This window comes from Trichosurus vulpecula, chromosome 3 (assembly GCF_011100635.1).
Source record: "Trichosurus vulpecula isolate mTriVul1 chromosome 3, mTriVul1.pri, whole genome shotgun sequence".
NCBI classification, from domain to species: domain Eukaryota; kingdom Metazoa; phylum Chordata; class Mammalia; order Diprotodontia; family Phalangeridae; genus Trichosurus; species Trichosurus vulpecula.
In genome coordinates this window covers 212,887,475-212,903,613 of record NC_050575.1, presented here as the reverse complement: position 1 = coordinate 212,903,613, position 16,139 = coordinate 212,887,475, and the positions used below count along the sequence as shown (strand labels likewise).

At 40.3% G+C, this 16,139-nt stretch overlaps 1 protein-coding gene across 1 annotated transcript in view; it reads right to left on the bottom strand.

Annotated features, from left to right (window-relative positions):
• Positions 1 to 16,139, bottom strand: part of PLB1 (phospholipase B1) — a 191,756-nt gene that overhangs the window by 22,769 nt on the left and 152,848 nt on the right. Inside the window, 3 exon segments of the mRNA XM_036749921.1 lie at positions 170 to 258; positions 8,655 to 8,720; positions 15,126 to 15,206. Of these exon segments, the coding sequence (XP_036605816.1) occupies positions 170 to 258; positions 8,655 to 8,720; positions 15,126 to 15,206 (236 nt within the window).

The window sequence follows — 16,139 nt, the reverse complement described above, 5'->3', positions numbered from 1 at the left end:
CCAGGTCATCTGGTCCCCGGTCTGTCTTTGTCTCACCCAAGAAGCTGACATATTCACCATGAAGAAGGTGCTGATTTCCACCAATCTCCTCCCCGAGTGGTTTCCTGTCTCACTTTCCTCTGAACTCTACTAGCTTAGGGACTTGCTGAAGATATGTTTGGCCACTTACTCAGTTGTCGCTTCACATTCTTCCCCTCGTATCTGGCGCAGACCAACCAGCTCCATCACTTCTACAATGTTGATGAAGGTTCGAGGCAGCTGTAGGAGATGCAAGAATGGGTTTTAGTGATTCTCCAAGAATAGCAAGAGGGATGGGGAAAGGATAGGACCTGGGAGATTGTGGAATCATAGATCTAAAACGGAGGGAATCTTGGAAGTCATCTAGTTGAACCCTGCATGTTATAAATGAAGAAACTGAGGCCCAAAGTCACAGTTAGCTTCTGCCAAAATGCCTTGCTGGACTCCAAGTTACGTGCTCTTTTTACTGCGCAATAATTTTAATGGGACACACAGTAGCAACTATAGGGATGTTTGGTTTAAAAGAATCAATTTTTCAAAGAAAATAAAAATATTGATTTAAGACATTTTAAATGAGATTATTAAATATTGTTCATTTTCAAAAGCAGAAAAATACCTCTCTGTATAAAGACACAAATATTCAGGGAATAAATAATAATAATAATAGCTAATATATAATATAATATAATGTAATATAATATAATATATTGTAACGTAATATACTAATAGCACGTATTTATATGGTATTTTACAATGTAAGAGATACTTTTCTTATAACACCCTTGTGAGACAAGCAGTACAATTAGCATTATCCCCACTTTCTAGATAAAGGAACCAAGGCTCACATTTTTTACATAACTTACCCAAGATCACAAGGCTAATCTCTTCCATAACTCATTCACCTCCCATACCTTCCAAGATAATCCTATAACATAGGTCTTCCCATGTCACTTTCTGCTTAAGAAATTTCAGTGATTCTTGATTGCTTTAGGTTAAAATACAAACTCCTTTGCTGATCCTTTGAAGCCCTTCCCAGTAGGCTTCAATCTATCTTTGGAAGGCTGATTACAACATTCTGTCTCTCACCTCTGTGTTTCTGCATGAGCAGAATGTTCTTCCTTCTCACCTCTTTCTCTTGGAACCTCTATCTTCCCTCTAGGTGTGGCTCAAATTCTACCTTCTTCCAGAGGCCTTTACCACAGTTGTTTCTGCCCCCTGTGTTCGCTGTGGATTTATTTTACCCATATCCAGTATTTGCTCATGTGTAACATGTTGTCCCCCTAATAAGCTCTTTAGGTAAAGTAAGCTCTTTAAGGCAAAGGACTTTTGCCTTTGTCTTTGAATCTCCCATGCTTCACACACCACTTGGAACACAGTAGGTGTTAGTAAAAGCTTGCTGATCAATGGATTGAGAAATGAGAGCAGAGTCTTCTGACTTTGGGTCCAGGACTGTTTTCACTACATAACACTGAGCCTATTTTCTATTCATATAATGTTTGAAATAACATATTCATGTAACTTTTAAAAAGGAAGAGGGAGGTGAAGATTGAGTCATTTGCAGAACCCAATATTTTAAATAGTTCATGCTGATTTGATTGAAAGAAGTATTTTTAAAATCCCCATCTATGACTAAATAGTTAAAACACACAAAAAAATCCATAGCTAATTTTGTGGTAGCTAGTACACAGATCATGCTTTCACATTGGCCAAGGGTTTCTCATGTATGCTAAGAATTTGAGCCTCACATCAACCTTATGAGGTGGATAATACAGATATTATTATTATTGCTAATTTACAGATGAGGAAATGAAAGGTCAAGATTAAGTAACTTGCCCATTATCATACAGTTGTTAAGTGTCAGAGGGAGGATATGAACCTGGGTCTTCCTCACCTCAAGTCCAGCCTTCTATCCACTGCAACATGCTGACCATATAGAGAATTACAGGATCCCAGAGTTAAAGTTTGAAGGGACCTCAAAAGCCCATTAATCTAATGGCCTCACTTTTCAAAATGATATTCAATTTATTTTTGAGACTGGTTTTCCTTATCTTGCCCATTATGGAAGTACAGCAGTCACTTACTAGCCCAATCCTACCTTTGACCATACAAGTTACTTTGACCTGTTCTATTTCTAACTTGGTCTGGTTTCTCTCTCCTTAGGCAACCTGGTGGACCCCAGCTCCAAGAGGTTTATCTGTGCAGATACCAGATGGGTTTAGCCCACTGTAGCTCATAACTCCTGAATATACAGGCAATCTACTAGCCTTAACCTTCTAGTAGCTGGAATTATAGTCATTCCCCTGGACAGCAACCCCTTTAATTTACAGATGAAGATACTGAAGTCTATGGAGATTAAGCGACTTCCCTAAGGTTACATAGGTCATAGCAGAGGCAGGATTTGAACCTAGGCATTTCTAATTCCAGAAATAGTACACTTTCTATTGTGCCATGTGTTTGATGTTGAGGAAAATAGGATGTGCAAAACTGTTGTTTTATTAAACAAAATAATTTAGATGACTGTTGTTTTTAGGGATGTTGACTGTCCTATTAAAACAGGACAAAAATCCCCCAAATATCCTCTTATTGACCTGTGAAACTGTAGATGGATCACTGTCCATGATGTTGAAAGCATCTTCTCAAGTTAATTTTAGCAAATAAAGCAAGTATCATTGTTTTCTGGGGGACATAAAATAATTCGTCTGGAAAAGTCACCTATTCTAAAAAGGAGATGGGCCTCCATGTCTAATTTGGAAATTACATGAAAATAACAAAAAAGGAGCTTTCTGTAGACAAAAAACAATGACCTTTCCTGAGGAGTGGCTAAAAGCAGTGTTGGATGGGCCAGTGTAATAGGAAGGTTAGAAGAAAGACAGGTGGGCACCATTTTAAAGCTCTGTTACATTCCTTAGGGATGGAGGTGGCAGCTGGGGTGGCATTTGATTGGAGTTGAAATGGATGTAGAAGAATGACTATTAATTGGAATGTGAGCAAAGCCAACTAAATAGGCATACGTAATGATATGATGGATGCCAGGAAACATCTCCCTTTCTACTTCACCTATATCTTCTTTCATCATTGATGATTAAAATTTTCCCACTAGAGGGCAGATTTCTAAGCTTATAATTTACATATGCAAATATACCTTATTATGCTAGGTCTCAAGAATTTGTGCTCTTTATTTTGAATTATTTTGTTAGATCTCTATTTTAGGACAGCCCTGTGTTGAATGATTGACATACTATTGGTCAATTTAAGTAAGACGGACAAACAGGTCAGAGTTGGGGCACTGCCTAGGAGAAAGGCCAGTTCAAAGGATGCTGAAACTGGAGATGGAAAGGCTCACACGATCATTACCTCTGACTTGACAAGGGCCAAGACTAGCCTTGTATGTGGGGCTCTTCTGCAGGGATTGCCTTGAAGTAGGTCACTGAATCCAGCCATTTAATCTGGGAAAGCTGGGTTTCCAGCCTTGATGTTCATGGCAGATCAGCTGACAAAATGAGGTCCTTTGAAGGCCCATGAAGCTCATTTTAGGAATTTGTAGCTGATTCATAGCTTTTTCTCCATGTAAAAAGCCACTAGCTCACTCAGAACAAGTGACTCACAGTAGAAGAGTGGGGTTATTCCTCTGAATTGTTTCATCACATCCCCTGAGCTTAGGATAGGCAGGGAACTATTTGCGTCAGTAGATAGGAGAGGAGTAAATACTCTCCTTCTATGAAAACTGTCTCTACCGGTGCTGAGGAGATGTTCCATGTGCAAAGAGAGAACTAGTAATTAGGATTCAATTCAAGAAAAGTTTATTAAGCACCTTCTATGTGCCAGGTACTGTGGGAGGCACCAGGGATACAAGACAAAGGATGAAACAATGATACCTTTCAGGGAGATTACATTCTACCAGGTCGGGGAGGGGCTCCAGGGTTCAGATGTATATCTGAATATAAGATTAAAAGAGTAGAACATAAATGAAAGATATCAGCTAACGTATGGGCACCCGAGGCTCTGCCTAAATGAGGTGGATTGACATTTAACTCCATGGAGGTAGTAAGAAGTCAAACTAGACGAAGAGACAAGTTACATGCCAGGGAATAATGATAGTCAGTCATCACACTGGAAAAAATGCAATTTCCTTTGCAATAAAAAAATGGCAGTTTTAAGATATTGCTATATATCTATTACAGTAGCTGTTGTTTGTCCTTTGTACTTGAAGAAGACCAAGAGACATCTTGACTTTGGGTCAAGGTACAGTGTGTTTGACTGTGGCTGACCAGACCGATATGAACTCATAAGGCTTTACCATAGGTCGGGCACCAGCAACCCACTTGAACATTTGGGATGGAGATGTCTCTAGATTTGCCTGTTTCATGTTTCCTCTATAGTAAAACTAAATTAAAATGGTGAAACACAAAGTCGGTGGGGCCTTGTGGAAGAGATACTTTTTGGTAGCATTAAAAATTGAGTTGTTCTGAAGGACAACCTAGCAATAGGTAACAAGAGCTTTAAAATTGTTTATGTTCTTTGAGGTGATAATGATTTTTGAGGATAAATCCCAAGGAAATAACTCAACAACCACATGCAATGTATGAATGTACCAACATTCACAAAGATTGGAAGAGAATTTGGAGCGACTAATTAGAATAGTTGAATGTTTCTTAGTTTTACCCTCATAAAATTGTTTATGTTCATATATCATCATCATCATTGAATTTGTAGAGGACTCATAATATTAGATCATTCTGCCTAAATCTCCTCACCTCTTAGTGTCATGGCAGTGGTAAAACGCATTTCTGAGTATCTTCTGCCCAACTCCTCACCTAATTTCAGTGAGTGAGCTCTATCCTGTGGACTCTGCTGGCTTTGTACTATACCTATTGCTATCTATTACTCTGAGCATGTGTGGGTAGAGAAAAAAACTAATTGTAGCTTCATAGTATTTCCTTTATAGTCTCTAACATGAGCCATGTGTGGAACTCTTCTCTGCCTTTGCCCATGCTGTAGCTGATACCTGGAGTGCCCTCCCTTTTCCTCTTTGCCTATTGATGTCTTTCTTCTCCTCCAGACCAATAAAAATAGCACCAAATGCCTACTACATGAGTCACTGTCCTAGGTCTTTCTGTGGATGTAAAGATGAGTAAGACAGTTTCTGCCCCCAAGGAAGCTGCTTCACTCTAAGGTATTAGTGAGTACCTCTTGGAACCTTTACCAGGAAATCATCCTCATGAGTAACCATATTGCCCTGAAAGCTTACATAGCACTTTGTTTTGTATCTCAGTGCATTTATTATATACTGTGCATTACAGCTATCTACATTGATATCTTATTCCCCTGCAGCAACTTGAGAGCAGGAACTATGTTTTATCTAAAATTTGTACCTCCTCCCAATGTTTAGCATAGTAGTTAATAAATATTTGTTATATTATCTCCCTGTCCATCCCTCTTTCATTCCAGTCAGCTGTCATTAGCATCTGCTCCCCTTAGTTTTCCCAGTCCTCCCTGTCGAATCACTATTCTTCATTTTTCATGGCCCTGAGCTCATGTTTTTGTATAGGGGTGTCTCGTGGCTTGGGTTAGTATGGTATTAAGCCTGGTCTAAGGTGCTTTGAGAGAAATCAGGTTATGAGATATAACTAAAGATACATTAAATCTTTTTACAGCAGCAGCAACAGCTCCCCAAAGGCATCAGTTGTGCTGCAAATGACACCACTTCAATTTTTCAAAGAATATTCCTCTCTTTTATGTAGACCTCTCTCTCCTTGATTTGTTGACTACAAAAATACATTTGCTTTGGGTGACCAAAATGTCACCTTAAAAGTTCTCCTCCAAAAGTCTATCTCCCATTCTTATGTTAGTATCATATGGGATTCCTAGATAGGTAGATAGATAGATAAATATATATATATATATGCCTATATATCTCTACATAGGTATATAGATATATATGTATATAACAGAGATAATTTTGTTCAACAATCCACTGATTATCACTAACAAGTCAGGCATAAACAAGGAGAAACATCCTCATGAAAGGTGTTTGTTACTGTCCTGGCAAATGTACAGCATGGAATACAAGTCCAAGAGGTATCTCTCCTGTCTAGCTACTCCTTCCAGCATCACCGACCACAACCCAGCCATTCCTTCTCACTCTGCACAACTCTTGTCTTCCATGTCTTCCGATAAGTCCTCTGTAGGGGTGGAACCTGATGGGCTAAAGAAAGCCTTCCTCTATACAGGTCCGGTGCAGCCAACCCTGTAGTCAGTTGTCTGTCCATTTGGCATCCCTCATTCTCCTTACACAATCAGCCCACTCCCTGTTCTAGGTCTCTTTAACACCTCTCCTTGTGCAAATCATTGTGGGTAATACACTACAACCAGTTTATGGCCACTGCCTATGCATACCCTTTAAGATTCTTACAGTTCTGATTCTTCGGAGATTGTCATATACCATGATTTGCAGCCATTTAGTGACATGGGAAGAATATGGATATTGACAAAGATGAGTTTTTGTTTCAGGAAGTAGCTTAAGTGTTAAAAGGACTGCACAGTTTTCCTTATGTAATCAAACCATCGTCTTCCTACCCTGCAAAGATCATTGCTCATCTGCAGTGTTTTTCCATGAGTTGGAGGGTTAGAATCAGAGTCATTTAAGGTTAGGGTTATATGTACTGAAGGACTGACTACTTCTATTGGTTGTCCATCCAAGTATACATCAAAGTCCAGACAATAAGCATCCACTTGGTTTTTCCCATGTGAATGGCCAAGATGAACCCTTTCAGAGATTTCCTCTAGAAATCATTGAGAAGACTTTGAAACATTTTAGGATTTGATACAATCAATAGCACAAATAGGAAAATCTGGAGGTTCTGATTCTCTATAGTGAACCCATCTTAAATTTGTATTCCATGCCAGACTTTTGCCAGGAGAGTGGCAAACACTTTACATGAGCGTGTGTCTCCTTGTTTTATGCCTAACGTGTAATTAATAATAGTGGATTGTTGAACAAAGTTACATATTTCAAGGAATCTCCTATGATACTAATACATGAATGGCAGATAGTCTTTTGGAGGAGAACCTTTAAGGTGAAATTTTGGTCAGCTAAATCAAACACATTTTTACAATCGACAAACAATAAGTATAATAAGTGGGATCTTGTATTCTCTGTATCTTTCAGTCATTTGTGTGACTATAAAGAGGTAGTCTCCTAGAAATTATCATTTAAGAAAACCTACTCCCTTCTTATGATTTCATTAAAGATACCACTTTTTCTTTTTACAAAAGTGAATCACTCTCCGAAGGAATTTACGAAGATTTTTTTAAAGGTCTGTGAGTAGGCAGTTTTTTTATATTCTCTCAATCATCCTTTTTGGTAGCAATCCCTATACGGCGTTGCCTTGGCTGTCATGTCTCTCTACCTGGTGAGGAGACAAATCATTTGTTGGCTGATGTGATTTCCAGGCTTTTATGTCCTCCTCATTGTGGTGCTTGCTTTATATTGATTAAACTTCCTCAGGACATGGTGATGGTCTATGTTGATCATGGATCTAGGGCTGGAAGGGATCTCAGAAGCATTCGTCTTCATGAGGAAACTGAGACCCAGCATGCTTAAGTGAATTGCCCAAAGTCACATGAGTACTAAGTGTCAGAGGTGGGATTTAACCCAGGACCTCTGACTCTTAAGTTGGTGGTTTCTTCAAAACCAAAAGTGCTTTTTCTTCTGAACCAAACAATGTTCTGGCTCCATATATATATTTTTTGGCATCAACAGCTTATATGAATAGGCCAGATCAAAGCTGTTTTAACACCTTCTCAATTACATACTTTCAACTACTTTGATTCTGCTTTTGACCTTTGCTCTGACAAATTGATGGCTTGATTGTATACAGGTAGCTGATATGGAAGTGACTTCTACTGTGGTAACCAGTCATTTCCTGTCTATTAACATATACTTAATTTCTTTTTTTTTTTTTTTGACATTCTCTTCTTAAAGCAAGTATACATTAAATATAAGCATTTAGCCTCCTTTGTTTTTTGACCCTGATCCAGTATTTTCCAACGTATTTTTTTATGTCATGGCCTATATTCGCTTTTGTGTCCAAATTACCAAATAGTAAGACAAGTGCAGATACATAAATGGATACAGTCTCCTAGACTTGGAAGTTCCCTCCAATGATGCAATTCCCAAATCATTCAAGCCTGCCCATCTTGGGTGATTATTGTCCACTTCCTTCTAGCAGTTTGCTACAGGATGGTAAGGAAGAGAAAAAAGATGGTCCACTTAATATGTTAGAGGCTTTCCTTACTTTGCCCTGCCAGTGTGAGAGAACCAGTGGAACCGCTGGCCATCAGCCTGTCATCCCTCACCTTTACCACATGCACATCTCATCTTCTTTTCTTATCATATAGCTCCTCAGTAATGTGAGGGAATACTCATGGGAGCATAGCTTACTACGTACAAAGACATACAGGTACCCTCTGTTATAACTGGGATCTCTTGCCTTAGGGCAGGAATTTTTAAATTTTCTCATGTCATAGACTCCTTTGGCAAGCTGATAAAGCCTATGGTTTCTTTCTAAGAAGAATGTTTCTAAATGCATAAAATAAAATACATGGGATTACAAGAAACAAACAGCAGCTTTTACCTCTTTGTAAAAGATGTCCAGTGCTTGTTGGAGAGACTGTACATAATTTTTCAATGAATGGTTCTCCTGCAGGGAAAGAGATGAAGAGGTGACCTGTTAGATGTTCATTCTCTATGAGAAAGAAGAGAAAGACCCAAGTTCTCTAAGATATCTGGACTCAATGTTCTATGATGCAGGGCAATTCAAAGCAATGGATGACTTGGGTTTTAGGAATAAGATAGCAAGTTCTCATTAGGTTTGGATTCAGAAGTCCCAAGCACAGAGTGTGTGTTCAATAAATATTTGTTGGTTGATTCAGTAACTGTCTCACTGCTCATGGAGGCAGGAGGTGTCAGGTCTATAGGTGATCAGGTAAGCACAGAAGAAGGCTGTAGATTTATGGTGACTAGGAGTGCATTTGGTGGAGAGAGGGAAAAAATAGCTTCCAGAAGGGTAGGAAAACCTGTCTGCATTATTCTCCACAATTTTCTAGACTCAATATGAACAAGACCTAAGCAACCTTTTCATCACCTTTGTGTGTGGTTCTGGTTTGTCCTTCATTCTCAAAGAGGACCATGACATCAGGAAGATGGTACCATAATATGCAAGTGAATTGGATCTAAGTTAGGGCAGGCTGTGTAAAGTCACCAGCCTCACTTTCTACTCTGGAGCCATCTGGGTCCACTGGCCAGATATAGATCAGGACGAATTGAGATAGTCCCAGCTTCACCACCTTTACTTACTCTAAGATTAATCAGGGAGAGGGAGCATTCATGCATGTAGTGAGGTGGGGTGGACGATAAAAAAGAAACTGAATAGTTACCCATCTGCTTTCCAGTGGGCAGGACCTGGCAAGAAAATATTCCAGGTAGTTGCTATTGCTTGAGGAAAGGGCATTTGGGCACACTGCTTGTTTGTAGGTGCTGGGGCTGGCTCTTTTCCTGAAAATAGGTCTGATCCCTTTTTATCCCTAAACCCATCCTGGTATATCTACACAGGAGGGCTCCATCTTCTTTTTTCTCTACTCCTCCAACACTTTCCTAGGGCCTGCTAGAACCAAAGACCAAGGGAATGAGGAAACAAGTGTGGGATCAGAGGGCTCCCTAGTGGCAAGGGTCTGCATAGGAAAGACAAAATCAAATTTGAGACCTGGGTTAAATGCGCCAGGGAATGGAATATTGCTTACTTAAGGAACCGAGCCCCTTCCTTCCAACTGGTTTGGACTAAGTTCACACCTACTGGTGGCAGCATTGGAGTGTTTTTCATAAATGCTAAGGAACTAGGATTGGAGCTTAATACACTCTGGTGGTGTTCCTCAGTCATTAGTCACACTTAACTAACATAAGCAACAAAGGCAAACAAATATTCTCAGAGACTTAGAACACAGGGTCATATATTTGGGGCTAGAAGGTGATGTAGAGGGCCCCTCATTCAGTGTCTTTATTTTACAGGTATAGGTAATTATGTACTTCATCATTCGCACCAAGATTCTCTGATGCCAAATCCAGGGCTCCTTGTACTACTCCCCAGAGTTAATAACACATTATGGTCAAGGAGCATGATTTCTGTACAGAAATCTGTGCCCTTTCCTTCATTCGTTGTTCATTCAACAAGCATTTTTTAAGTACCCACTATATATGCCATGTCCCCTGTAAGGCCTTCCCCTGATCTTTCTAGCTGCTAGTGCCTCCCCTATCCCCTCTGAAACTACTTTATTCATATTTTGTGTCTCATCATGTGCATGTTGCTTCTTGCTTTCAAAAACAAGTTTCTTGAGGGAAGGTACTATTTAAGCCCCAGCACCTGTAACAATACCTGTCACATAGTAGGTGATTCATAGGTAAGGAAGGTTGGTTGTGATTCTTGCCTTCCCTTAACCTCTCCCCTCCACTGGTGTAGTAACAGGATATAGTCATACACTATAAGGTTTTAAGGTATTAACAAATTGTAACACCCTCAGATCCCTTTATGAGGTATGAACACCACTCTGAGTTAAGAAGGGAACAACTTGATTGAGCAAACAAATTAGCCATGCCTTTGGGGATTTTATATAGCTAAGACCTGGATGAATTTCAGCAATGTGAGAGTGGGAGAGATTGCAAGCTGGGAATTGCTTGTGGAAGGGGGAGGGATGTGAGAGGGAATTTCTCCAGACCATGTAGCTTTGAAGGGGAGTTCCTGGGCCAGTAAGAGACATTGAAGATATTGTTCCCCCAGTGAGGAACAGAGATAAACACTGGAGACAGAATGGATACAGAGACAGTCGCCCATGAGAAGTATTGTCAAGGAGCATAATTTCTGGCAGTATACTCTTGAACCCTGAGAATAGTTGTCTCTTTAGGTATCTAAGTTGTGACTTTGGGTATAAGAGAGGGGGTGCTTTTTGATTTATAAGAACCTTCCCTGCCCTCCAGGAGCTAACATTCTCCTGGTAAGAAACATGTACATTTCTAGGTTCTACAAGGAGAGACTGAATCATTAGAATTGCAACATCTCATAGTTGGAAAGGACCTCAGAGGTTATCTAGTCTAACCTATGCCTTCCCACCAATCCTCAAGGACTTGTAGAGTCTAACTGAACCCCGATCATCTTGGGTGAATGGTAATGAAAGAATTTGTAGAACACCTTGTACCTACTAGGTGATTAATTAATGTTCATCGAATTGAATTTATAAATTTGAAAGGGCATTGAAAAACTAGAAGCTGCATACAAACATCAAGGAGGATTAGTATTATTAGGAAGCTCCCACATTGGCTTTTTACAAATGAGGATTAATAATGTGACTCCTCTTTGTGACCAGCCACATACTAGTTACTCCTTTCAGACTCTGCCTTGAGAGTGATGGTCACCCCTGTCCTCCCTTCCTTCAAAGTTGTCTCTTTCCATTTAGATAAATACAGGCAGGCAGCCCTGAACCTGCCAACGGGACATGTAAGCCAAATCTTAGAATTCAGTTCAAAAAACATTCAGTAAGCATGTACTATGTGTGAAGTACAGTGATAGGCACTTTCTCCTGCCCCCCATTTCCAAAACCAAAATAGTTCTTGCCCTCAAGAAGTTAACATTTTACTGTCATTTATAAGTCAATTGTTAAGAATTTCAAACACATTTTCCTATAGAAATAATGTTTTTCGGGGAAGGTAGGCTTCCTGGCCTCCATTGAAAAACTCTAAGTGACTCAGAATGGGTTTGAAATATTATACAGTTTTAACATCCCAGACCTGTAATTTTCATAGAGATTCCCATGAAAAAGCTCTCTAGCGATGCAGATCACCGTCTGTTCTGCATTATGGTTACAGAGTTGCCTGGATCAGTTGCCCAGAGTCAGTAACCAGTATGCTTTCCTGATTCTGTGGTCAGTTCTCTCTATCCACTACACCAGGCTAACTCTGATGGGCTGGTTCTCTTGGTGGGAGCACCAGGAGACAGGGCTCTTTCTGCACATCGGAATGGGGGAGACATAGATATCCTTTCCTATTGGCCTAATTGTAATTTGCTAGATACAACGTACCGTCATTCCTTTCTGTGAATTTTTATAGGCTGTCCCCTATGCCTGGAATATGCTCCCTCTTGGAATCCCTTATTCCCTCTAACACTCAGTTCAAATGCTACTTCCTATACAAGAGTTTCCTAATTCTATTCTCTCTCTCCCCAAATGACTTTATATTTATTTTGCATGTTGTTGGTGTTGTTGAGTTGTTTCCATTGTGTCTGACCCCATTTGGGGTTTTCTTGGCAAATATGCTGGAGTGGTTTGCCTTTTCCTTCTCCAACTCATTTTACAGATGAGGAAATTGAGGCAAATAGGATTAAGTGATTTGCCCAGGGTCACATAGCTAGTACGTATCTAAGGTCAAATTTGAACTTAGGTCATTCTGACTCTAGGCCCAGTGCTCTACCTACTGGACCACCTAGCTGTCCCAGTCTATATGTTAATATATTTTACATGTATTATATATTATATATAACATATATTTATATGTGATATAGTTTACATGTATTTATATTTATTATATTTTCACATATATTTATGTTTTACATATATCTATATTATATATTTTACAAATATTATATATTTTGCATATGTTGCATTTAATTTATTTTGCAGGTATTGTGTAGTTACTATTTGTGGGTAAGGTCCTGCCCTTTTGTATGTGAACAGTTTGGTTGCTGAAAGGGGCAGCGAAAGAACATTTGTATAAGGAAAATTGACAAAATCCACTTGTGAAGAAACCCAGTCTCTCAGGTAAAATGCTGAGGAGAGAGACATGGACTGTTTTATGTAGCACCTGGAGAACTTCCCCTTAGAACTCAGTGCTTCTTAAACTGTGGGTCACAACCCCAGACGGGGTCCTGAAAAATTTGGCAACCTTAAAAGGTTTCTGAATGCGCAATGACCAAAAATTAATTCAAAATCAAATGCATAATGAATCTGAGGTGTTTCTGGCAGCACTTGCCCATGCTGTAACTCAGAACTTCACTGCAGCCCTGGTTCTGAACACAAAGCATGCACATGTTGCACTGTGCGTGCCTTCAGGCCACACAACACCAACACGGCTGAAAAAGTTTGAGAAGCCCTGCTTTAGATGAATGTATGGAGAGGACCTGTTTGAAGGCAAGGTAATAACTGAAGTTAAGTGGATTCAGGTCATTGTGGTCCATTAGTTCATCTACACTGTACTGTTTTTTACAGTCTTAAAAGTTTTAACAGACAAAATTATAAATCAAATAACTATCTGAGAACTATGGGAAGATTTTATAAGCACTGGTGGGTTCACACTTAACAGAAACTCTTATGAATTTTACCTAATAAGGTAAAGATGAGTCACTGATCAATAGGAGGCTCTGATTTGAGGCATTAGAAGCTGTAAAGATGCCAGAGAAGAAGCTATAGGAAGAGATAAACAGAAGAAGAAGCAAGAGAGTAGGCTGAGCAAGTTAGGCATCATGAGGCAGGAGCATGGAAGGCTTCAAGTGAAAACAGCTGCCTCTTCAGCTGCTTTGCTGGGCACTTACTGATTAGAAGAGAGCGATGGTTTTGTTGATTGGCTAGAGATAGGCTGGAGGAAATGCTGGAGGAAGCTCACTAGAAAACAGTTAAATCCTGCTTGGGAGAAGAGCTACTGGGGCTTATTGCTCTCGAGTATCAGCTATAAACTACAAGAGGGGAAAAATTTCAGGGGTCCTGTGTTGCCCTCTACTGACTTCTATGGTTTGAAAGGGGGAGATAGAAAGGGGAAGATTGGCTTTGTGTCTCTTTTGATGTTAGCTGTACTTTGCTGTGAGTCTTGGAAGTTTCCTGGCTAAAAGGAATTGTTTGTCAATATAATAACATAACATTTTCTCCATGCCCTGTTAAGGGTGGCTATGAGTGAAAAGAGTATGTTACTGCTTCATCAGCTCAAGAGCACAAGAGGAATGGTTTTGCTCAGCAGGAAAGCAGTAAGGACCAGAAGGAAAGTATCTAGCAGAGAACCTTCTTTGTATGGTGTGGATTATTCCAGGAAGGGACCAAGGCCATCAAGGCCTGAAGGCTAGAGTTGTGAATTGCCTCAGGCACTCATGTGCTTCTTTATTATGCATCTGTGAATGTATACCTATTCTTCCCTGCAGCCATCATACATATTGGTGGAAAAGTGTGACCCAGGTTTATGGGTGGACTGTGATGTTTTGATTATTCTTGTTTTAGCTTACTATTGAGCAGCTATGATGCTTCTGACTGCTTTTGCCTTCTGATAAGTGAATGTCATGATTATTCCTTCTTCTACCTTGTCATTTGGTAGATAATTTATATTTGAGAATTATTAGTATCATGGTAACTGATTTGGGGTAAGTGAGAAGTATACTGGTGGGGGCTCAGGAGCTACAGTAGTGAATAGTAGGACTATACCTGCCTCACACAAGGGTTAACTCTGGGACCCTGAAAGAGATTTTGAGTGGTAGCAGCATGGTGGTTGCCCCTTTCTCAGAACCCCACACGTGCCAGTTTGAATGTAGGTTGGGTGAACTAATCAGCCCAGAGATTGAAAGTAGAGAGATCCACATAAGTGTTCTTCTCCTACCCTGGGTAGGAAGCAAGCTCCTCTCAGAGCTAAGGACTGCTTCTTCTTGGTCTTTCTATATCCAGGGTCTAGAACAGCATCTGCCATTACTAGGCACCTAATATATGCTTGTTGCATAGAACTGAATGTCCTAGGCATCAGTACTGACTCTTTAACATCAGTGTAACAAAATGTACCCTTTTATGCCTCTACAGCTTCAAATGAGAAAGATACCTTTCTAGGAAAACATTGCTTAGCAGTTCTACATCAGAGAACAGAGGACTGCAGATATTTAGGGAATACAGGAGACTAAGAACTGGATGACTTGTTTCTAAATGGAGTATTTGTAAATCTGGGAATGATTAGTATAGTTACAGTTGTGTAAAGGAGGGGAGTCAGGAAGAATTAGGTAGCAAGAGCTCCTTGGCCTTGGGTTTGAGCTAGTGCTTACCGGGTTTTCACAGTACTGACAGAGGTCATTGCTTCCAACAAACATGGTGATCAGCTTCCAGTCTTGTTCCAAGTTGATTTCCTAAAGAGATGGAAGACCCAGAGGTTTAGAACTCAGGGCTGTGAGGGGGGCCTACAATGGTGACATCTGAGAGGCAAGCCTAGCAGGGTTCCTTCCACTTTTCACTTTAGAGTGAGACCCAGGGAAGAGCTGCCTCTTCTTTGTACAGATCCTGAAGTGAACAATGAGGGGAAACCCAGAATGTATTGCCTCACCATGACCCACTAAGACTAAGCACCACAAAGTGAGTGTTATGGCGCACGTGCATACATGAGGGGAACGGGGAACAGATTTTATGCTGAAATCCCCTTCAGGAAGCTACAGCTGGTGAACAGCTGGGCAGCTGCCAGGCTCAGGGACATTTCCTTGAACTTGAACTTACAAGGGTTGAGTGGACAGAGATGACTCAAGGTCTCTCAATTGGTGTGATATTGGGGCTAAAAGAGGAAGATGAAAAAGGTGAACAGAGGAGCAGCTCCTCCAGGATATTTCTTGAGGAAGACAGAGTAAGCCAAGAGAGGGAAGGAGCTGGTGCTTATATCGGAGAGAGGAAATCTCCTGGGTCCTGGTGCTTGAGAAGACTCATTGTGGTCCTGCAGCAGCGCTGGGAAGCTTGTTTCCCTTTTAGCTGCTGCCATAACAGGAGCTTTGCTGCTATTGTCAGGAGCTAAATTCCAAAGAATAAGTCATGGAGAAAAAAAATGTGCCTGCAGGGTTTCAGGGGACAGGGCTGAGGAGCTGAAGGAGGGGGAAAGAGGAAGCATGGAATTCTATTTTTAGAATGAACCCTTTATATAACAGGTGTGGATGAAGTGAAATCATGATTAAGGTGGGAAACAGGCAAAGTCCAGGGCCAGGGAGACAGACCCTTGCCAATCTCACTGTTTCACTGTCTGCACTCTCTCTTCCCCAAAAGATGCATAACCTCCAAAGATTAGACTCATAGGGAAGAGA